The sequence below is a fragment of the Asparagus officinalis genome, chromosome 7 (assembly GCF_001876935.1).
Source record: "Asparagus officinalis chromosome 7, Aspof.V1, whole genome shotgun sequence".
NCBI classification, from domain to species: domain Eukaryota; kingdom Viridiplantae; phylum Streptophyta; class Magnoliopsida; order Asparagales; family Asparagaceae; genus Asparagus; species Asparagus officinalis.
In genome coordinates, this window is record NC_033800.1 from 149,466,016 (window position 1) to 149,490,050 (window position 24,035).

Below are 24,035 nucleotides of genomic sequence, written 5' to 3' on the forward strand. Positions count from 1 at the left end.
CAGATCTGATCGACGGTGGTCCACGGATAAACCCCGGCACAGGCAAAGACACCCACGCAAGCAGAAGATCGATAAACGATCTCCCTGCGTTTGTTTGACAAAGTTGTAAACTTGTTTTATTTTCATTGTGTAAGGAGATCTTATAAAAAGATTAACTTTTTATTTTATTCGAGTTTATTGTAATGACTAAAGTTGTAATAGATTCGATAGCAATGAAGACAGCAACTTTCACCGCAAACAGTGTGGTGCAGGACAGATTCTACTACACTCATGGCAGACACCACACCAAGGTGTGGTGGAGTCTGTTTTGGGTTATTCTTCACATTTTTCATAATTCCTTCGCCGTTTTCACAAGTGGTGGAGTCTGTTTTGGGTTATTCTTCACATTTTTCATAATTCCTTCGCCGTTTTCACATACATGTCGATCAAGAAGTATACATGAGTTTTGCAGCGAAAGGTGGGATGGGATGAACCCGACAAACGATCCTCAAACAGGTAATTTACGGCTCAAACACACAGTATATGTAAGTACGCACAGTTGCAGTTTCATGATGCGTTCAGCTCACTGTCCCAAAGAGAGCTTTCTTGATCCTGGGGACAACTAGAAAAAGTGACTATTTGATCACATTTGAACCATCTCAAGTTGTTGACATCTACTTTCAACAATATAGTTTTGATAAAACGTGGTGTAATGCTTGGTTTACATATTTTTGTTTAGAGTTAACCATCATTCCCTTTGAATAGTCGTGCTCACAACATCAAAAAGACAATCAGATCCTTGAGAGGAATGTGGAATATATAATAAAATGGAAATGATTGTTTGGGTTATTTCCTAGAAACACAATGAACAAAATAAAAGGGTCACATGATAAACAAACAGATGATAATGAAGTGTCTCTTTTTATTATACTTTGAAAGACCACACTGATATCTCCAATTTAAAAGTACTGAAATGATCTGATTATTTTCCAAATGTTTCCCAACCTTATTCGAACTTATGACAGCTTCTATGGAGTCAATTCATCCGTCAATAAAACAAGCAACAGTGCATTACAGCAAGCAGAATTAAACCATCACCCAAAAACATCAAGCTCGCAATCAACAAATAGGAATTCTTCAACGCAATCATAGCTTGCTGCGAGATGAAAACTCCTGCTTCACTCGATCCCTCAGAACGCGTCTCAGTAACTTATTAGAAGCTGTTCGAGGAAACTCAGGAACAACTTTGACATGGCTCACCTGTTATCACGACAAGAAAATTAAATTCGTTAACATATTAGGATGGACATGTCTCACAAATGCAACTGTGCGCGTACCTTGAACAAAGGGTTTAGGTTTTTCTGAATGGATTTCTGGAATTTATTCTTCAAGAAATCCGGTTCACAATCTAAAGATCCAGGTTTCAGCACCACCAACACGACTAACTGCTCAGGCCCTCCATTACTTGGACGAATGCGTAAGCAGCAGCTGTTTCCAACACTCTTTCATCTGCCCGATGCCATAACGGTTCAATCTCCACCGAGCTTGTCTATGAATCAAACATGTTATGATTTGCGTTAGATGGATGTTTGCTCGGAAGAGAACAAATGCGTATAGTTGTTACCTTGATCCCTCCCAGATTCATGGTATCATCTGCCCTCCCCTGGATGATATAATATCCACCTACTGTTCTTTGAACTATATCCCCGTGTCTTCTCAGTTTCTGTCAAGAAAATATCATATGAGATAATTACCAACTAAAAGATTCATACGAAGGATATATGTCGTGCTCATACCATTCCTCGATAAACTGGCATTCCATCAAAGTAAACCTTGTTGTGATCAGCATTGAGTAGTTTTTGACTTGCACCCATGTGCAGAGGAAATAAACCCACTTCTCCAACACAAGGTTGATCATCTGGCTGCCATCATTAGATTAAAATTATTACAGGCACAACTTAAACTAGAAACTAGTTCGAATTTTTAAACTCACATAAGGAATTCCTTGGTCATCTAAAATTGCAAACCCTGCTGACATTGATGGAGTGCTGAATGCTCCAAAAGCTTGAGGTTGCAACAAGCTTCCTGCTAAGTAGGATGATGCGAGTTCTGTCCCTCCACAAAGTTCGATAACAGGTTGATAATATGCTCGTGAAGAAAGCCAGAGATCATCATCAATATCAGAGTTTTCACCTGTGGTGCCAAATCCCCTGCAATTTTTCTTTCTTTCTCCTTTTACCCATTTATTAAAATATATGGATTAATTGCAGATTAGACTCAATGTACTATTGCCCCATTGCAGATAGACCCCTGTACTATCACCCAATTGTGGATAGACCCTCTGTGAATTTTTTTTGTCTCGCTTACTCTAGGGAGGTCTATTTGTCAAAACCAAATTTCTCTCTTTCTGAGGGTAAAAGAGTAAAAAATAGTTCACTTAGGGGTCTATCTGCAGCAATAGAACTACAGGGGGTCTATCCGCAATATAATACATGGGGTCTATCTGCAATTAACGCAAGAAAGAACACCAAATATTGATATACCTTATCTTTGTCCAATCAAGTCCTTCCATGCACTTGCTACTCTTCCAGGTTTTTACAATGCTTGGTACTGTACCTAACACTGTCACAGATGCATCCTAAACAACCAAACTTGTTATTTACAATAAAGCAAAAAAGGACGGTGAAATCTAAAAGTATGAAGTATGAATTAATTGGTAAACACCTGAACAAATTTGCCAAAGCTTCGACCAAGAGGAGAACCATGATATAGAGCCAACGCGGCACCATTTAAGAAGGAGGAATACAATGTGGAAGGACCCATAACCCACCCCAAATTTGTAGGCCAGCAGTACACATCTCCTGCTCGCATATTGCAATGCGCCCATGCTTCAGATGCATTTCTGATTGGAGAAAGTTGTGTCCATGGAATAGCTTTTGGGTCTCCTGTAAAGGAACAAACAAATATCAATACGCTGGGGGTGTATTGATATATGAAGCTAACAGAGTGGAGGTGAAAATGTTGCTTACCAGTAGTACCAGAAGAGAAGAGTATGTTAGTCATAGCCTCCATCGGCTGATAAACGGGAGGGTAGTTGACTGGGCTGTCAACATAAGCCTTTTGATTAACTAATTGAAATAAAAACAACATTTACTACGTGAAAGAAATAATATACAGATGCAGCCAGGTGTTTGTTTCAGATAGTTAAGACAATTTTTGATATAACTCAACATCTATTCCTGTAGACCTTTCAGTTCCTCTGTCAGTAAACACAAACTTTGGTGTATGATTTTCCTATTGCCATCAAGTTATGATCCTGCACTTGTTCTACATGTATACCACAGTTTTGTAAAATAAGAAAATAGAACTTTGATGGAGTAATGTATTTGACGTTGTCATTAGATGTATAAGAGTTTTTATTAAGAACTGCTGATATCTCCATCGTATTGGAAAGAAAAGGAATACAGAAAGAGCTGCAGTCAAGTGAGATATCTAGTAGTAGGAGCACTAGACAGCAACTAGTATGCATGAGCGTGGCAAGAAGCATACTTTCTTGTTATTTAATATATACGCGTGCCATAACTTCTAAATTTGCAATTATCTTAAATCATGCAATATTGAAAAGCTACAGCATTCAAAACTCTAATGTTTTAAGGAATTTAAAGTAAAGACAGCAATTCCCACTGATTGATGCCCATTTAAGTGTCTTATATTTCAGTGTTTCATTACACTATGACAGTTCACATAATAAGGACCGAAATTGGAGAGTGGTATGCCAACATACTTTGGTAGAGCAGCAGTGCTCGATATGAAGTCATTCCATGATAAATCATGGCTCCTAAGTGAAACGCCCACATTGTCTCCGCGCACAGGAACAACAATAGCTTTAGATTGACATCCCTCCACAACACGACTGCAATAAATAAAAATAATGAACTCGTCATAACCAACAAAATGGTTTTCTATAGTTGATTCCTATGTAAATATAAAAAAACATTCATGTCCACAGTTAATTTCTCTGTCATATTTGGAAAATAAAAGACGACAAAAATCAAGGGAAGTTTATAAGTATATCATTCGCTGAGAATCAGAGTCTAAAGACAACAAAATGTTTCAGATATTTATTGACATGCGGTGAACTTTTGCTATAAACAACAACTAGAATGTACAATATACTGAAAATTTATACCTGTAGAGAGGAAACTTTTTTCCTCCTCTAATAATGAAATCCTGTAACATATAAAGGAGCCGTCATTGTTAGCACATTGCTGGCACATGAGAAATGGAAAAAACAGAAACATAACCATTCTGGTACCAGCAATGTCTTTTGTTACTGTATCATTAAGACTGAATATCGCAATTCTTTAATAAGGTAGTAAAGTTTACACACACACACACACATATTTTGGAAACAATATGATTTCTATCATATAGAATAGGATGATTGTCCTTTTCCGGTCACTGAAAGCTATGCTTGAATTTCATCGCATGTCTAATGTTGTCTTAGTAGATACAAAAGTAATTATTTGTGAGAAAATAGAAAAGTAATTATTGTTTATAAACCTTATATGTGTATTTGGTCGAGTATTCTCAGGTACATCGCTATTTGATAATCAAATTATTGACATTTCTTATTATGTTTATTTACTTGTTTTAGGATATGGATATGGATTTGGATAAAGGCCTTACGTTCTAATTTTAGGATAAATCAAATTATTACTCCACAGTACATTTGTTCCAGCTATCCAGATTACCTAGAGGATTAATTACTTTATAGAATAGCATAGAATTATAGATTATACACCATGTAGTTTAGGACTACTGAATCAAAAATACTTATTCGAAGGCATTTGCCCGAACAATCATCATTAACTCAATTTCCGCAACTTCAATCAGCCTGGTGCTGAGATTAAATGAAGACTTTGCTCAAAAGCCTTAAGTTATATGCATTAACTTTAGATTGAAATAGATTCCTTTTCATGTTAGAACATTATATATGGAAGGCATTTTTTGCATCCAATACAAAAAGATATTATTATCATAACCTCTGTCATCCTTTACTAGCACTTTGTATAATTCCAAGAGAAACGGCTTGGTGCTTGAAGACACTCACCTGAGTAAATATTCCTTTTGATTTTGTTATTCTCATACGAGTGGCAATCTCATTTGCAGCAAAACTATCAGCAATTGTCACAGCAACATATCCAGCGAGAATGATTGCTAAATATATGATAACTGCTGTCGATGTCATTGGCATATCGATGGCGATCATATCTCCCTTTGTAAATGTCATATCCAGTGCATTAGCTACCAACCTGTTTTTACAGTAGTAGGAAAATTTATCTGCCATATGGAACAAATCGCAAATATTACAGCTTTCTATGATATATTGTAATGCTTTAGTAAGAACGAAGAACAACAAAGAAATGAAACCTAACAATGCAAAAGCCACATACATCACTTGATCGCGAAGCTCTCTGTATGTCAAATAATTAACAGGATCATCGTCAAAACCTTCGTTTCTCCAAATAATCGCCATGCTGTCATCTGTTTTATTTGGCAAATTCCCTGGCAGCAGACAACATTCTGCAATATTCATAATTGCTCCTGGAAACCAAGTTCCCCCATTGTTGGATTTGTCTGAAGTATCTAGAATAGTTTTTGGTGGCTCATGAAATATAAGAGAGAGCTCTTTTATGACAATTGACCAATAGACCTGAAACCGATAAACTTTCCCCTCTCAAGTCAAATATTGCTGTTGATAAAACGAAGTATAAATATTATCAAATAGATCATAAGTCACCTCTGGATGTTCAATCGTGAGCTTCTGGAAGAGAGAAAAGCTTGTAACTGGATCATGATATAATGATCCTAACAGCTTAGGACCATGAATTTCCATCACCCTCCCGAGTTTGGTATCTTTTGAATGTATTCTGGCAATAAAGTAGTAGTACATGTTACTTAAAAACTGTAGGCATTAAGAAAAACCATTTTCAAATAAATATGACTAAGTCATATACGAAACTGAAATCAGAACTACACAATTACTTGATTTGGTTTTTCCCTTAAAAAACACTTGATTTTATTTGGCTCCAATGTTTAATATAATCCAATCTATTGAAGTGTCTAACAATGAAATTTCCTATCAGCATATCGGCATCAATCGACATATGGGGTTATCAGAAATGCATTTCATTCTTTTCCATTATCAGTGTAGCCCAAAACTATCCATACAGCAATCAAAGCCTGAACAAAACCCATTTTTTTATGCAGAATAGAATAATAACCCAAAACTGGAAAAAAAATTAAAATAAAAGGGAGATGATTTTACTTGGAAGGGAACCAATAAGGAGGTGGTCCTCTAACTGAGACATCCCATTCAGCATACACAGAGTAGTAAACCAACTGATGAAGTTCATGAGGATGACTTGGCTTCAACAGTCTTCTCTCCACCAAATCTCTCCATAATTCAGCCTCTGATCCTTCTCCCATGTGAGCTTCAGCCACCCGTCGCAGCTCCTTGTAGAATCCTGCGGCATCCGCTGAGCTCAGTCCTGCTGCTGTTATGTCCTCTGCTGTAATTTCCCATATGCTTGATTTGGCGGCAGCAGCCATGGACGGTGCTCTCTGCCTCTTGCTCTCTCTGAGATCTCCAACTTCCAGGGTTGTATAGAGTTAGGTGGGTACATGTAACTTCTGAAAGTGACAGTGATAATCAATTTTTTATGCAGTAATTGCATTCCGGTACCCCCAAGACGTGGTCCTGCTACTGGGTGACCCTAAAGTTTATGAATCTGCACGAGTAATTTTGAGATTACTAGTTGTAATATATGGGTGACCCAAGAACCCATAGGAAAAGCAACTCTTGATGTTATCCGTGTAATTACAATCCGTAGCCTCAGAATTATCCACGTAGATACACAAACTCCAGGATTATACTGTACTTTTAAGGTACCGGATTGCAATGAATCCATTTTGTATCCATCTATAGGCTTTTTGTTAACAAGTTTGTGAAGGCCTGACTAAAACTGACATGGGTGCTGATAGGTTTAATTTGTATGAATGTGATTTTTTGACTGATTTATCTTATGGGATCCCCAAAAGTGCATCATGGGCTTCTGACATCACTGTGTTTTTTTGCATTTGAGGAGACAAAGAGTGCAAAGTGTGTACGCAATTGCCAGCACTTAATTGCAACTTATTGGTAAGAGGCAAAATTTTAGCATCACTAAACTTCATTCTTTCACAGTCTGGACTTGAAAAAGAAGGGGCATATTCTTCAATTTTTGATACTGGTTACAAAAACTGGGATATGCGCATACATGGACCAAACATAGACACGAGGCTTGGACAGAAATTGAGCTCAGTGAACCCAATCAACAGCCTTTGGACAAGTAGCCTACAAAGCATCATTAAGTACCAACAGTTGCAAGCATTTCATGATCAATTCACTTCATTGTCAAATTTCCAAGCATTTCATTATCAATTATCTCACTGTCAGAACTCCAAGCGAAATCTGTAAGTTTCACACCCTGCACAAGCTCAATACATTCTTGCAAAAAGACTCGGCATGCTCATCAACATAGTAGTTTACTGACAGTAGGAAAAAATCGATACCTGTCATTATTTCAACATTTTACTCTGACCAGCAACACAATAATTTTCACAAAAGTACTCAGGCTGCAGATCGTGACAATACCCACAACCTAATATGCTGAACCAAGAACATGAACGGATGCATAATTTATATTGTAACAAAGACAAGTCATGGCTAAATATCATCATCTTGCAAAATTCCACATACCATACGCCTTATACTCTCATATGGTTTCACCTTGCTCCCTTTGCTCTCGCACTTTACTTAACTAATCGAAATAATAATTTTACATCTCAAACCATATTGTTAACCAGTGAGGCAAGAATGAGCTAAAAACATAATGCAGAGAGCTTTCAGACACCAACACAATAAGAACTCATGTATCCTACCACATTCATGAGTCCAAAGGAAGAAGAACAAAAACTGAGTGCACAAATAACATCAACTCCCACATTAATTGAACAGGGAGGAGGCAGTAACATACAGGTCAATTTCCCTCTTCTAAGCAAATCTAAAGAGAAAACAATCTACTGACATACAACCTACTATTTGACTCTTTGCAAAATTTGACTTCAATCAGACCAAAGCCACTAAATTTTTGAATACAAATGCATCTGGCCTCTATATGTTCAGCCTAAAATCAATCCATTTGTAGTTTGTAGTTTCTATGCGAACTTTTGACATATAATTCTACATACTAAACCAGAGAAGAAGAATCACTAGCGTTATTTGCAAGTAACTCCAGTTTAGAGCATGCAGACTTGAAACACTGTTGATAGGAGCTACGGGTCCAAAAGCAGCATCTCCTGTGCCATTCCCTGTGCTGCTCATAAAAATATAGGGCAGCGTGTTATTTGTAGAAAAAGCAAGAGCTATGATGTTTAAAGGAAACCTCAACTTGAAATGAGAGCATATATTCTTTTTTGATCACTTACCTTCCTGCAAAGATGCATGCTCCATGACCTGCAAGCAAGAGTGACAAAAATAAGATTATACAGGATCACTGCACAAAGATTTCCTTGTAAAAACAGTTAGATTTTGACCACTATTTGCTTGTAAAATAGTAAATATTGTGACATAATGGAGCCACAGTACGGCCCCATCAGCTGGTTCAACATCTTCGAAAGAACAAACTAGGGATGCTACCAGCACCAGCCCGTTACTCCATTTCTAGAAATGTCATTATCAATCCCACACTAATCCACAATTATCAGAATATAAAATGCATCTCTCACTCTCTTTACATATTCCGAGTTTGTTATAGTGGCAGAAATTTTCAGATGAAATACTACCATCTCGGTTGAAATCCCACTGGGTGCTCAATCTGCAGGACATGCTATTAAAAAAGAACACATCCCTTTATCCTCATCACAATTTTTGTGTTTCAGATTTTGAAGATTGGGTATAATGCCAAGGCCTTGATAAGCCACCAAGAAGTTACAATTTTCAGCTCAAGCTGTTCCTTTAATCGAAGATGCTCAAGTTATAAAGTAAAAAAAAACAGAGATGGTAACATCAGTACATTGTAACATATCAACCCACTTAAAGCTACGTTTGGGAGAAATCAACGCAGCCAAGAACGATATTGGGTGAAAGTACTGTTGCACTTATAGAAAGGTTACATGGGCCACCGGGTAAGGACTAGTGTAAAGCAATGACATGAGCACAAAAAGCTTTTCAATTGCCCACACATAAACATGAGAAACAATATTTCATTTGGAAGAAAAAGCTTACTTGGATCAACATTGGTAATCACAGCTGTATTACCAAAATTACAGGTGCCACCACTTGCTTGCGTCCTGTGATAATAATTGTTAAATGCATACGAAGCAATTGCAACGAGATTATCAGATTCATAACACGGCTGCCCTGGCTGAATCGCACTGCAATTTGCTGAACCAGAACCACATGCCCAATCCAATCCTGCCTTCAATGCACCTTTATCTGCACTAGATTTCGCCACACAAAAAACACCAGCTAACCCTGACGAATTTGTAGAAGTATCTTCACCATTATCACCATCATCAAAATTTAGAGTATAAATCTCGGTCCCATTAGGAGAATATATGCCCCAGTTTTTCTCCGATATAGGCCCAGGCTGTAGATCTTCATTGAACAATTCATAGATATATGTATTCAATGATTTATTCGGTTGACTCGGTGTACCCGAACCATTTAATACATGCTTTATAAGGTTGCTATTGTATACTAGAGCATTGTCAACAGTAGCATCGGGTTCATTCGCACCACCGAACGATGGCCACCCTGATGCTGTCACAAGAACCGGGATATTTGAAAAATTCATCGCTTGCATAGAAAAGTATGAAGCATCGACCATTGCATCAAACATGTTGGTATATTGAAATAGTGTGTTTGGGTCCACAATTTGATTATTTGGAGTTAGAGACCTAAAAAGAGCATACTCTATAGGAAAGATATGTGTTTGGGTCCACAATTTGATTATTTGGAGTTAGAGACCTAAAAAGAGCATACTCTATAGGAAAGATACCGTTTCCTTTTATGTAACCGTGATATGGTTGTGCATTTAGCATGTAAGTAGATCCCGTATTCTTCAAGAATTGGAGGAACTTAAACATTATAGAGTCCCATGAAGAATTGAAGGTGGCAGTAGATGGAGGGAAAGATTTGGGGATCATGTCCATGGATTGAGGACTCGAGATTTTCACTTGGTGATTGAGGTCGGCAGCTACAAGAGCAGACTGAAGGAATTGCATTGCTGGAACAAAAACAAGAGCAGCATTTGGGATTGATGTGAGGACTTCATTGCCAACAGCAATATATGTGATGTTAGTTGATGGGAGATATGGGACTATATTTTTGTTGATCCAATCGGCTGCTTCTGTTCTTGATTCTCCTATTTTTAGAAGCTGATCGTTTGGTACACCAACCATGACCTCAATCCCGGTGTTTGCGAGAGCAGTTAGTAATTGATGGTCAGCATCATGTAATCGTACATGTTGTATTTTTTGGTCTTTAAGGATTGATATTATATCTGATGCTGGTGGTATGTTGGAGATATCCAAGCCGATGTTTACTCCCACGAATGCGCCTACACAAGAAAATGAGTGAAATTGGTATTCTTAGACGTTAGACTGGAAGTACGCATTCTGTGAACAAGTCAAGCTTTAAAATGTACATAGACGCAAAGCATTGAAATATTAAAATCATGAATATGTGAATATGTCCTGAGATAAGACAAGAAATGAGTGCATTCATAAGAGGTTAGATGTTGCTTCTATTGAGGACGACTGAGAAGGTTTGGTGATAAGATTATAGTTCATCGGGACAAAGAGGAATATAGGTAGACCTAAAAGAGCTTGGTTGTGAGCAATTAAGAAGATAATGATAAATGTTAACTTAATGGAGGAGATGGCATGTAATATAATTGAATTTGAAGAATAGATTCATGTAACCGACCACAAAAATTTGGTATAAAGCATTGAAATAAATCCACTTAAAGGAGGAGATAGACACTATGATGAAAATTAACTTAACGGAGGAGATGGCATGTAATATAACTGAATTTGAAGAATAGATTCATGTAACCGACCACAAAAAACTTGGGATAAAGCATTGAAATAAATTCACTTAAAGGACGAGATAGACATTATGATGAAAATTAACTTAATGGAGGAGACAACAAGACAACCTATCCCCACAGTTAGAAGTGAAGTTGCATACCTGACACATCTGAGATGAAGAACAGAAGTAATAACACAACCCTTTTCCATCTTTCATGCAACATTGGACTCAACAACCTTCAGAATCGCGACAATGGAGGCTCACCAAGTACCTTCTCTGAAGTGTGTAAACCTTTTGAAACTGACAGCACGAAGGTAGTACAAAAAATCAGTTGACATGTTGAACAAAGTAAGACAATGGTCAGGTATTTTATTTATCTGATACAACAAATTGAAAAAGGGAGATATGTATTTTAGATTAAGTTACATATTACATGACAAACGAACTACAGAAACCTGGACAGCCTTCAAATTGAATCAATGTTTGGAAAATTGCGAGAATAAGCGTGTAGGTAAAGTTGGAACCTGGACAGCCTTCAAATTGAATCAATGTTTGGAAAATTGCGAGAATAAGCGTGTAGGTAAAGTTGGCCTCAGCCATGCGAGTTAAGCTAATGTACTTAATATAAACACTGCTGAAAGTAGTAATGAAGACCTTAGCAAAATAGAAGATCAGAAACTCAAGAAATTTTGACTTGAGGAAACAAGAATCGGGTAATGTAAGAACTAAGAACTTCTGTTTATAAAAAATATATATGCTTTGAGAGAATAGATACCCTAACACCCAACATTCGACACTCTTTACCACTAAATAAAACTATTAACCTGGGTTTTCTCAAAAAGAAAGATCATTTAGAAGGAAAACCCAGCAATATTACAATCTCTAACGTATATAAAACCATTTAATATATGTTGTGGTTTCTCTGTTGTTTGCCTAAACTTACAAATCTAGTATACTTATTAACTTTGCCCAAGCTACAACTTCTATCTTGAGAGAACCTAAAGTTACAAACTTTGTATATGGGGTGTAGTTCATCTCAAACACCAGCAGAATCCATTAACATATTGTAACTTATAGACCATTTAAAGCTAAAATTGATACATCAACAAAAAGCCAAGGAATGCCTTAAACCTATGGGTTCAAAGAACATGCATAACCCCCAAATACAAGATACACAACAGATTTTGATCTAAAGATGACATCTTTGAAGCTTAAATCTAAATACAGTGTCAAGGCAAGCTATAAAACAAACTTAAAATGAGTAAAATAAATTAAATTAAAAAAAGGCGAAGTTGAAGTTTCCCCAAATCTACCCTCTTTCACAAACAACAAACAAAATGGAGCAAAACCCAGAAAGTAATCACCTAAAACATCAACAACCCACATCACAAATGCTGGAAAAAAAATAGCAAAAATATTAGAAGAAGAAAAAAAACCCACCTGATTCAAGACTCTCTCTTGCAAGAGGAGAGCCCAAAAACCCTCCAAGATCAAAACTTTAGGAGCTCAGAAGATGAAGCAAGTAAGTGGGAATCTCTCCTGGGTCTCTGAGAACTCCGGAGAAAGAACAAAGGACTGTACTGGAGTGCTAATAAAAATATAGAATCCCAAGAGTTTTCTCTACATATTTGAGTGTTCTTAGCTGGCCCTGTATCTTTGTAACTTTGTTGCTAGTAAAAAAAAAGGACAGGTGAGAAAACAAAATTTTGAAAAATAAAGTAAAAAAAAAATGAGATTCATTATTTAATTTTGTCTGTTTGTTTATCTGATATTAATTATGAGGATCTCTTCGGTGTTCGGAACTGTTCAATTTATAATTGTAAAATAATTACACATTAAGTACACCCTTTTTTTGGTTGGGTTCAAGCAGTAACCATGGGCGATTTCTATTTGTAAATGGGTCGGATGAGGTTTAGATTTGGATCAAATTTAAACATGTGATACATTAAAATTTATGCTCATTTTCTCTAGAATTTTCTCTTATTTTACTAATTAAAGTTGTGCAAATACAATAGACATATAGAACAGTTTTTTACTACTTTCATTTGAACGTAAACATATTAAATTTACTCCCCGTGACAAGTTTATCCGTAATCGAGTGTTAATGATAATCACTTGCATGAAATGAATAATTAAATATATTTTAAAATATTTGGGAAAATTGTGTCAATGCTCCAAAAGCAACATTTTCATGTGTTGCAGCCCCTTCACTTCATCTCCATGTGGTTCAGCCCAAAAAAGTGTGATGTATTGTGCTGAAGTTCTCTTTTAGCAATTATTACCTGCCAACTAAGCATATAGAGAGGATAAAAAGTAAAAAACCTCAAAATATCCTTATCTACTCTATTTTTTTATGTTAGGTCTGTTTAGAGTTCGTGTTAGGTCTATTTAGAGCTCTTGTTAGGTCTAATTTCAGCTCAATGTAATTCATATTGAGTCCAATTTAATGTTAAGCCTAATTTCATGTTAAGTCCAATTTAAGTCTAATTTCATGTTAAGTCTAATTTAATTTCTTTTAAGTCTAATTTAAATCGTGTTATGTCTAATTCAACTTGTTTTAAGTCTAATTTAATTGGATTTAATATGAAATTAGACTTAAAATTTAACATGATTTAAATTAGAATTAAAAAAGAATTTAACATGATTGAAATTAGACTTAAAAATTCGTGTTAGGTCTAATAAAAGTTCGTGTTAAGTCTAATTCATGTTAGGTCCAATAAAAATTCGTGTTAAGTCTAATTTCATGTTAGGTCTAATAAAAGTTCGAATTAGTTCTATTTCGTGTTCGTGTTAGTTCTAACTCATGTTAGGTCTAATTGGTGTTCATGTTAATTCTATTTTCATGTTCGTGTTGGTTCTAACTTAGTTCGCGTTAGTTCTGACTCAGTTCATGTTAACTCAAATCGTGTTAGTTCTAACTCATGAATTAGAACTAACACGATCTGTGTTAGTTCTAACTCAGTTCGTATAGTTCTAAATCATGAACTAACACGAACACAAAATAAAACTAATATGAACACCAGTTAGACCTAACATGAGTTAGGACTAACACCAACACGAAATAGAACTAACACAAACTTTTATTAGAACTAACACAAGCTTTTTATTAGACCTAACATGAAATTAGACTTAACACGAATTATTAGACCTAACACGAATTAGACTTAACACGAACATTTATTAGACCTAACACGAATTTTTAAGTCTAATTTCAATCATGTTAAATTCTTTTTTAAGTCTAATTTAAATCATGTTAAGTTTAATTTAATTTTTTAAGTCTAATTTCATATTAAGCCCAATTAAATTAGACTTAAAACAAGTTGAATTAAATTAGACTTAATATGAAATTAGACTTAAATTGGACTTAACATGAAATTAGACTTAACATTAATATGGACTTAGTATGAATTAAATTGAGCTGAAATTAGGCCTAACAAGAACTCTAAATAGACCTAACACGGACTCTAAATAGACCTAACATGAAAGAATAGAGTAGACAATGACATTTTGTGCTTTTTATCCTCTCTCTATGCTTGTTGGCAGATAATAATTGCTAAAAGAGGACTGCAATACAAGATATCACACTTCTTGAGGTTGAATCATATGAGGGAAAAGCGAAGGGGTTGCAACACATGAAGATGTTGTTTTTGAGGTCTTGGCATAATTTTCCTTAAAAAAAGGTGTGTATTTATCGGAGGAGAAAGAAAGCGAATTGCTACGTTTCATGGACCGCATGGGCCCCACAAATGCGCGACTGCTGACTCATGCAGACAGCTGGAGTGGACCCCATTGGGCTTTAGTCCGCACACAGCCATTCCCATTAAAATTGGGCCGTTACTGTATTTTTTAATCTCACTGAAAATCCTATGAGATCGATGATGAGCTCATCAAAAGCAAGCTCTCAAATCCTGCTGGTAATCATTGTCTGCATCATGAGGTTTAAGAAATATATATATATTATATATATATAAATATACTATATATATTATATATATATGGAAAAAGCTCTTTGGCTCGCGCTTTAACGCGCGAGCCAACTCGCGCATTAAAACGCGAGCCAAATAGCGGAACCATATATATATATATATATATATATATATATATATATATATTATATATATATATATATATATATATATGGAAAAGTGATCTAAAGGTGACACCCTAGGCTCCCACCTAAGGACGCCGGTCTAAAATCACATCATTCCCTTTTTTTTTTGCGATGCGCTCCGTTGAACTTGATCTGCACATTCTAAACCCAAACACACAATTTTGGGGTGAACCCGTCATGTTTTGACCAAGTCGTTGAGTCTCCAAAAAGTTCTATTCATTCGAAACCATATAAAATTGCGGCGAGTGGATGAAGGGTCAAAACACGACGGGTTCACCCTAAAATTGGTGTGTTTTAGGTTTAAGAACGTGCAGATCAAGTTCAACGGCAGCGGATCGTAAAAAAATATTTAGGGAATGATGTGATTTTAGGCGCGCATCCTTAGGTGGGGCCTAGGGTGTCACCTTAGATTCACTTTTTCCATATATAATTATATATTATATATATATATATATATATTATATATATATATATATATATATATATATATATATATATATATATATATATATATATATATATATATATAATATATATATATATATAATATATTTCATGATCATATTATCCATGAGACTGGATTGTGTCTTATGAGATATAGTGTCGTATATTAATCTATTTTTTATAGGATAATTCGCAGATAACCTTCATCATATCAGGAAATTATTATTATTATTATTACGCTAAAAGTATAAAACATAAATTATGATGTAGCAATGTCTGTGAACAAGGTAACCTTTGAACTAGGATAAAGTTTTCTCTCCCCCCTTTCTAATAAAACGCTATTAAAAGTTGTTTAAGAAAAGAAAAGATGATAAAGTTCGGAAAAGCGAACAAAAAAAAAGTAGCTTGTTCAAGTGGACTCGTGGGCTACGTGTATTGAAAGCTGAAACGATATAAACTTTATCCTGGTTCAAACTTTGGACTAGTTTTTTATTTATGGTCCCAATATGAGTGATGAAGGCAGGTTTTCAAGGGAAAAAAAGATGACAGAGAGAGAGAGAGACAAAGTCTCCTGCTGGAAAGAGGCACAGCATGGTGCCCCTCACTAAAGTTGGGTCCACGAAAAATATTCTCCTTTTGTGTTATTTCCTCGAAAGGAAAAATTTTCAAAATAGACCTATTTTGCTAAATATTTAGCGAAACAGACTGTTTTGCTAAATATTTAGCAAAATAGACCTCTTTTGATCAGACCCTAGTTTTGAAACCTAGCCTAATTGTTGTCAATAAAAGGAAAAAGAAAGAAAAACAAACTAACCCAAAGCTTAGTTCAATTCTGACCAAAGTTTAAGGGTGTGTTTAACAATCCTTCAAAACCGGGCCAGGTTCAAAACTGACCTCGTTTTGAAAGTTTTTTTATTTGGCAAACAAGAGGGCCTGTTTTCATTGCCCAACTTATAACCTCTAAACCAGTTTTCTTTTGGACCGGGAGGGGCAGGGTTTCATTTGCCGATATAGGCCCATTTGCACAGTAGTTCAACGAAATGGGCCAAAATCTGAGCCCGAACCATTTAAACCAACAGATCAGGTCACCCCAACGCTATCCGGATTCGCTTCTGTTGGAAAATTTACCTCCAGTCCAGATTCAACATGAGAGAAGCTTCACGAAGATAATATAAAATCAGGGCTGCTTTAGAAAATCAGGAAAAAAATATAAGGCCGCAAGCGAAAGGGAAACGAAAGAGCGAGAGCGCGAACGGGGGTAAATTTTAGGGTTTCCTTTTGAGGTAAATTTCTCCAACGAGATTAGGGTTCCTAGTCCAATTATTTCAGTTGAATCGTCTGTAATTTGTTTGTTGCGTCTACAATCTTTGATTGCTAATTGAAATTAGGGTTTCTGTATCACCTATTCTCGGCCAACTGATTCGATCGATCTCGTTATTGTTCGTGTAAGAAAATCTAGTTGAAGAAATCTTTTTGACTCTTGGTTTCTCCTATCCCTGAATTACTATTGCAATGCAAAACAGCAAAAGCTGTTATTTTGTGTGGAAGGGAAAAATATTTTTTTATTTTAATGAAAATAATTTGACGTATGGCCGAATCATTTGATTTGAACAGGAGTAGAGCTGTAAAAAATTTGAACTTGAGTTATATTTGTTGGGCTATTTTTAATAGTCTTGATTTCACTTAATTCTTCGTGTTTCTTATGCAAATCTCTCTCAAGATTCAGCGACCTTTACTATCTTCTTATTGAGTTATTACTACATCTCATGTAGAGGTTGATTTATTTATCAGTAGAATGAGGGGAAGAAGTTACAGTTACAGTCCTTCACCTCCAAGGAGTTATCGCAGAAGAGGCCGGAGCCCAAGTCCTAGAGGTCGTTATGGAGGACGTAGTAGGGATATGCCAACAAGCCTCCTTGTTCGGAACCTTCGTCATGGATGCAAGTAAGTTCTGCATGTCTGAATAGTTTTAGGATTTGACTGTAGTTTCTTTTAATGGTTTATGAATGTTGCAATACTAGAACGCCTAGAAGATCTTTGTGGGCTAGCAAATCTTGTTTGAGAAAGTTTATCTTGTATTGATAATATCAGCTGTACCATTTCTTAAACTGGAAAATACGTGCCTTTATGGATGCTATTCACCAAACAAGAACAGTTTTTATATTCTTTTTATTGCTTGATTCATGAAATGGCTAGTTTAATTATTGATTTACATCCCAATATCCCATGTCTGAATAAAGCGTTGTGACTCCTTGTAATTTTATATTCCTCAATGTCACACCAGCTTTGTGACTGCTCTGTTGCCTTGTGTCTAATAAGCGATCCTATATAAAAAAAGAGATAGTGAAAGAGTGCGCGCTTTAGCAGACTTCTAGATTTTACAATAGTCAAATAATTATTTAATTGATTTGCTACTGCAGTGAGGTGTCTATAATGTGGTAGGGTATATATTCTGAAAAAAATATCTTACGCGGAATTGTGGATAAATTAGCTATGATGTATTTGACTATTTATTTCTTCAAATGCAGACCGGAGGACCTTCGTAAGCCATTCGGACAGTTTGGACCACTAAAGGACATATATTTGCCTCGTGACTATTACAGTGGGTAAGCAAAGTATTTCAGTTTCTATTGTTTGATTAGGTTTGATGTCTTAACTGTGCATGCGGACATTTTTCATAATTGAATTCCTATCTAGAAGTTATTTTTTTGGCTGCATTGTTAGCCATCCCATTATTACCAACATGGTACATGAAAATAAAATGGGATATATGACGCAAACACGGGATATGCGGTCTTAAAGAATGCGAGGCACACATATAGGAATATTTTCTGACAAAACATATAGGTGCATATTCATATGTATGTGTCTGCATTTGTATTACAGCATGCTCAAATTTCATATATTTTGAATTTAAGGTTGCAATAAATTGTTCAAGCAAATTTATTGATTTTTATACAATGTAAGAAATAGGTTTATACAGCAAGGAAGTGTGGAGCTTGAGAATTAAAAAAAAAAGTTAATAGAACTCTTATCTTAATATAATTCTTACTAATGTACATACAATTAATTTGCTGTTATCATTCAACAATTTATAAATTTGAAGTCATTGTAAGTAATATTTCAATAACTTTCTTATACATAAACAATTCATCGAATATGTTTTATTTTTTCAAAATAATAAAAACAATGCCTTCTATTTTTATATGAATTAAATAATTATTAGAAAAGTGTTGAACAAAATTCTTAATATTAATATAGCATACAAGAATTCCCTGTAAGTATTGAAAACATTTCTCATATGTTCGAAATATGGCATGCTGTCTGTGAAGGAAACTGTGGACATGAGTAACCCCTCCATATATAGCTTGTCCTGAAACTATGAGCCGACCCCAAAAGTTTGGGAGAAGAGTTTTGTTACTGTTGTTACTTTAAACTTCACTACTGCATATTATAGATTATTTGAACTGCCGTGAAACTTTTGCATGTCCAGATTAATTAATTAATTATTTTTAGTGGTACTTCTCTCCCTTACTTTCCGCAAATTGCATATGGGTTTATTTATTAAGGCTGTTGAGATTTAACAGTGAAAATAGAGTTTTGAAGACACAATTCAGGTTTTAAGAGGTATGGTGAAGAGGATGTTAGTAGTTGTGAGGATATTGGCTGAAGTGGGAAGAAAATGAGTTTGAAGTTTAGTTTGAAGATTTTCAAGTGAAGAATTTGAAGTCATCTTTAAACTCTGAAGAGGCAAGGTTAGCAGCCAAGTGCTTGCTTGTATTATATCAAGTGCACCTATTGAAACACTTTCTTTTAAGTCCTAAATATTGTTTTTGTAAATCACCTGGATCTCTCTCATTGACTGCTTATTTTGTTGCAGGATTAATTAATGGCTATATTGTAGAATTATCATAATGTTTCACCATATCTACAAATTAATACCTTGTACCGATCTGTTTACACTTAAATATATTTCCTTTTCTTTAAGGTACAACTACGCATGCCTTTGTTGCATAGTTTTTTTATCCTGTTTCTTTTTCCAAGGATGTGAAAGTTTGGGAGATATCAAACTTGAGAATCAGAAATTGAACTATTTGCAAGTATTGCTTGTACTGGGAATTTTGGAGTAGATTTTGATTTTAATTGTCTGGTTGCACACTTCAAAGAAGATTTCTTAGGAAAAATTAGGAGATTGAGATTTTTGTAATACAAAATTTTTTAGTTCTCTAGGACATTTAGGGGCTGTTTGGTTCAAATGCCAAAATTTTAGGATTTGTAATCTCATAGAAAATTTCAAATCCATAAGGTTTTATACATGCTTTGGGATTTCTAATATTTTGTTTGATTCAAAATTATTATAGGAAAACAAATCCTACAATTTGTGATATCTTGTTTGATTCGTACCCAAATTACAGGATAACAAATTGTAAAAAAGAAGGAAAAGCGAGTATATTTACCTTGGTGAGATTACCTCCCACAAAAAAAATAAGGGTATAGAAAGAGGGGTAACCATACCCATTTATGGGATTTGCCAAATCTTCTCTCCAATTGAGAGGATTTAGCAAATTCTAATCGTGTGCTTTTTGCACTTTTGGGATTCAACATTCTGAAAAAAATTTATTGAAACAAACATCACCTATGGAATCCCAAAACCCAAAAAAACATCACTTTTTGATCCCAAAATTTGTAATCCAGACCAAATGCCAAAATTTTATTTGAACCAAACAACCCCTTAGATTATAATAGGTGAGAATTTTTAGGCTCCAAGTGGATATTGGAGTTGAGAGGTGGGTGTTGCTTGGAACATAACATGTGATACATTTTGGTCATAGAAAATATAAGAAGAGGAATAGTTTAAAGGTTTGTCCATTTCTCTTCTAGATATGGTTTTTGGTGGGTTATTCTTTTTATTCTTTCATTTATTTTTTTTCATCATTTATTTTTTTAGGGTTAATTACTTAATTGCAGATAGACCCCTGCAGTATCATTGTTTTAAACTTACATGCTCCTGTGGTTTCATCTCATTCAGATAGACACCCTAGGTACAATTTTTTGACTCTATTACCTGGGTGACATTTTGGCGGATAGTACCCCTGGGTAAAATTAGTGAGTCTATCTGAGGGTAAGATCTGAGGGTAAGAGAGATTAAAAAAAAGAGGAAGAAGAAGAAGAACACCCAGGGGGTCTATCTGTTAAAATGAAACTGCATGGTAAAGCAAACGATACCACAGGGGTCTATGTGCAATTGACTCTATTTTTATGATTAATTGATTTTTTGGGGTTATGATTTAGTAAATGAGATGAAGAATCAGGAAAGGATCAATGAGTCTATAGGTAACAGATAGAGGGTGAAAATATTAAAAAGGTCACATGCTAGAAAGTCGGCTTAATATTACCGTGTGTAGCTACTAAAGTATCGGTATTGGTTTGTAAATCGGTGAAACATTGTGGTAAGCTTCTTATTACAATTTAGCCATTACTAATTATTGACTCTCTTTCTCACAAGATCAATTTTGTCCACTGCAGGGAGCCTCGTGGATTTGGCTTTATTCAATATGTGGACCCAGCTGATGCAGCTGAAGCCAAGTACCAAATGGATGGGCAAATTCTTCTAGGTCGTGAATTAACTGTTGTGTTTGCAGAGGAAAACAGAAAGAAGCCAGCTGACATGAGGGCAAGGGAGAGAGTCAGGTAGCCTTATAATAACTTCTCACAGCATTGGGTTTTTAATAGTGTGGGATCTGATTTACTGTGTATTTCATTGTAGTCTTTTCATGTCTTAAATAACCTATATAACATAAGGAGCAAAATTGACCGGCGCGAAGCCATGGCATTAGCGTGAAGAAGCCAAAAAATAATGGTTTGAATATTTGATCTAAAAATACGCCCAATATGTAACCACTTAGAAAAAAAATTATTTCAGGGGAATATTTTGGATCTAAGAGTGATTTGGAAGTGGATGGTTTAAAAGTAAATGGACAACACAGGTCTTCATTATCGTGATTCTAGTATGTGCATGCAAGAATTTTGATTTTGCACTTGTGACCGTCTGTTCTTATGTGGTTTTTTATTCTTTCAAATATTTATCATTTGTTTTTTCAGTACACGATATGATCGGAGATCTCCCCGCCGTTCTCGTTCCCATCGATATTCTCGCTCCCGTTCCCCAAGATATTCTCGATCCCCGCGACGCGGTAGATCTCGCTCTCGTAGTCGCAGTTACTATTCTCCTTCACCGAAGAAGCAAAGCTGCTCTCCTCCTCCGAGGAAGCAAAGCTACTCTCCTTCTCCGAGGCAGCAGCGGGAGTACTCGAGGTATATTTTTGTTGTTAGTTATTGGGTAAATTTTGGAAAACCCTCCTTTCACAATGGGCATTTCTCATATAATCCCCCTCATTTTTAAAATGTCACGAAACCCTCCTTCAGTTTTGGGTTCTTGGAAAAGCCCATTTTAACTTTCAATATTTTTAAAAAACCCCTATTTGCATTTACCACAATTTTCACATGGGTGGGCAAAATTACGCAGGGGGATAATTTTCCCTTAGTGGAAATTGTGGCTAATGCAGTTAGGTTCTCTTTTTTCCCCTTTTTTGGGAAACTGTTGAAAGTTGGAAGGGTATTTTCTGAGAACCTCAAAGCTTAAGGGAGTTTTTGTGACACTTTAAAAGGAGCGCACAAACTTGAGAGCTGGTTTTGTGAAATTTTAGCTTAGTTATTTTGCACAACATTCTTGGTCCAAGGATCAATCTCATACATTTCCTTTGGTTCTTGGCTGCAGGTCGGTTTCACCTGATGAAAGGGCGCACAGGGAGCGATCGGATTCACGTTCTCCTCCTGTAGACAACAGGTTGAGGAGCAGGAGCCCTTATGAGAATGAAGAGCAGAGGGAGAGGTCTCGCTCTCTGAGCCGATGAAGCCCAGAGAGAGCCTGACTATTTTCGGCTAGTGAGATGAGGTTTTAGGGTTGTAGTGAAGGGGGATGTTTGGACTTGGATTTTATGATGATATAACTGAGGACATCATATATCTTTAATGTACCTCTGTTGAGGTAACCAAATGTATTTTGCGGTTGGCATTTGATCTGTATTATCGCTCTTTGTTGTATGCAGTTCAAGTAGGTGATGGACGGCAAATACTCTTTTGTGCTTCCTGTTTTTATTTTATGACGGGATGTTTGAAACTGATGAAAGTTGGGCAATTATCATCGTGAAAACAGATGCTGATTTTTAAGTTGGTTAAACTTTTAAAAGGCGAGGGTTCTTATGAAATGTTTTATTCATTTTGTAACTAAATTCATCCTTAAATTGTGGGAAAAAAAGATGTTTTTTCTTTTTCGCATCCTTGATGTTGTATTACACGTAATGTCTAACTTATTATCGGACACAAATTTACCGCTTTTATTTGCATCCGTTTATCATCTGGAAAAAAAAGTTGTGCTTCTTGACCGAATAATGATTCAAACTGTATTTTGGAAAATGAAGAAATCTTACACCGGCAATGGCAACGATGGTCGCGACGTGTAGACTTGTGGTTCTGCGGTTAAAACTCTGAGTCACCGCTACGCGACGTTATCCGCTATCGATAAACGACGTTATCCGCTATCGATAAACGGTGAGGTATACCTTGCTGAAAGGTATTGTTTTTGAGTTTTTCCTGTCGGAGGGTCAGAAAAACTAGTGCTGGTTCGTTATGAATAAATATGGCTTGGAATATCTAGGCCATTTTCAGCACAGATATATATGCTACATATGCACCTCGAAACGAATGTGAATTACAAATCATATGAGCGGAACGGGTTTTTCCCAAGGCCCCGTGACTCCTCTGTATCGAACTCTATATAGAAGGATTACTTATTGCCATTTCTGGGAAGAAAATTTTCATGATTTTGCTCTTGAATCTTGATTCCGAGCGTCCTTTCTCATTTCCAAGAGGCTTTGAGAACGATAAACTTCCGAGGAGAGAATGAGTAGCTGAACATTTGGAGAATCAATATGGTAATCCTCCCGGGGTAAAATTACCACCTGTTTAGTTCTTATTTAGCGAAATAAGCCACGGTAGATTTTTCACTGTTATTTTTTCTTTTCCTCCCATAATAACTAGGGAGGATGTTAGGAAACTCCTCCTAACATCCTCCCGAGTAAATTTTTTGATTCTTTTACCCTCCTCAAACAAAGAAAGAGAAAATTATTTCCCAACCGTAATCGGGCTACAGTATAGGGGGAAAAGTAAAAAAAAAAAAGTCACTCACACGGTCTACCCGCAATTGGGCTACAATATAGGGGGTCTATCGGCAACAGTAGCACAACCACAACTATTATTCCCGCCTATACGATCAGCTCAGTTTCTTCATGTTCTTTTCCC

General features: G+C 35.9%; 3 protein-coding genes across 6 annotated transcripts; 1 reads left to right on the top strand and 2 right to left on the bottom strand.

Annotated features, from left to right (window-relative positions):
- LOC109846564 (probable acyl-activating enzyme 18, peroxisomal) lies at positions 882-6,773 on the bottom strand. Its single transcript, XM_020415811.1, is given in 15 exon segments — positions 882-1,239; positions 1,317-1,460; positions 1,463-1,528; positions 1,604-1,702; positions 1,776-1,901; positions 1,973-2,189; positions 2,523-2,617; positions 2,704-2,924; positions 3,009-3,082; positions 3,764-3,892; positions 4,169-4,209; positions 5,093-5,294; positions 5,436-5,695; positions 5,783-5,912; positions 6,311-6,773. Coding segments are annotated over 15 exon segments (2,202 nt in total). The 5' UTR covers positions 6,595-6,773; the 3' UTR covers positions 882-1,125.
- LOC109848838 (glucan endo-1,3-beta-glucosidase 4) lies at positions 7,946-12,755 on the bottom strand. 3 transcript variants are annotated; one of them, XM_020418536.1, is made up of 6 exons: positions 12,560-12,755; positions 11,279-11,419; positions 10,055-10,646; positions 9,311-9,984; positions 8,512-8,539; positions 7,946-8,399 (listed from the first exon to the last, which is right to left on the bottom strand). In XM_020418536.1, exons 2-6 carry the CDS (start codon positions 11,340-11,342, stop codon positions 8,267-8,269), a joined length of 1,491 nt encoding a protein of 496 aa, XP_020274125.1. In that variant the 5' UTR covers positions 11,343-11,419; positions 12,560-12,755; the 3' UTR covers positions 7,946-8,266. The 3 variants fall into 3 exon arrangements, with proteins under 3 accessions (XP_020274125.1, XP_020274127.1, XP_020274124.1); XM_020418538.1 differs by having other exon boundaries at positions 9,311-9,970; positions 10,041-10,646; XM_020418535.1 differs by having other exon boundaries at positions 9,311-9,945; positions 10,016-10,646.
- Positions 16,851-22,904, top strand: LOC109848191 (serine/arginine-rich SC35-like splicing factor SCL33). Of its 2 annotated transcripts, none has more exons than XM_020417574.1 (6): positions 16,851-16,957; positions 17,447-17,618; positions 18,203-18,280; positions 21,201-21,365; positions 21,777-21,989; positions 22,453-22,904. In XM_020417574.1, the coding sequence occupies exons 2-6, from the start codon at positions 17,470-17,472 to the stop codon at positions 22,586-22,588; spliced, it is 741 nt and encodes a 246-aa protein (XP_020273163.1). In that variant the 5' UTR covers positions 16,851-16,957; positions 17,447-17,469; the 3' UTR covers positions 22,589-22,904. The 2 variants fall into 2 exon arrangements, with proteins under 2 accessions (XP_020273163.1, XP_020273164.1); XM_020417575.1 differs by having other exon boundaries at positions 16,859-16,957; positions 17,466-17,618.

Coding starts and splice junctions, on each gene's coding strand:
- LOC109848838 (XM_020418536.1), bottom strand. CDS start 11,342: ATGTTGCATGAAAGATGGAAAAGGGTTGTGTTATTACTTCTGTTCTTC. Junction 8,540..9,310: donor GATTACCAATGTTGATCCAA/GTAAGCTTTTTC, acceptor TCTTGCTTGCAG/GTCATGGAGCATGCATCTTT. Junction 8,400..8,511: donor GCATGCATCTTTGCAGGAAG/GTAAGTGATCAA, acceptor TTTTATGAGCAG/CACAGGGAATGGCACAGGAG.
- LOC109848191 (XM_020417574.1), top strand. CDS start 17,470: ATGAGGGGAAGAAGTTACAGTTACAGTCCTTCACCTCCAAGGAGTTAT. Junction 18,281..21,200: donor CCTCGTGACTATTACAGTGG/GTAAGCAAAGTA, acceptor TGTCCACTGCAG/GGAGCCTCGTGGATTTGGCT. Junction 21,366..21,776: donor AGGGCAAGGGAGAGAGTCAG/GTAGCCTTATAA, acceptor TTGTTTTTTCAG/TACACGATATGATCGGAGAT.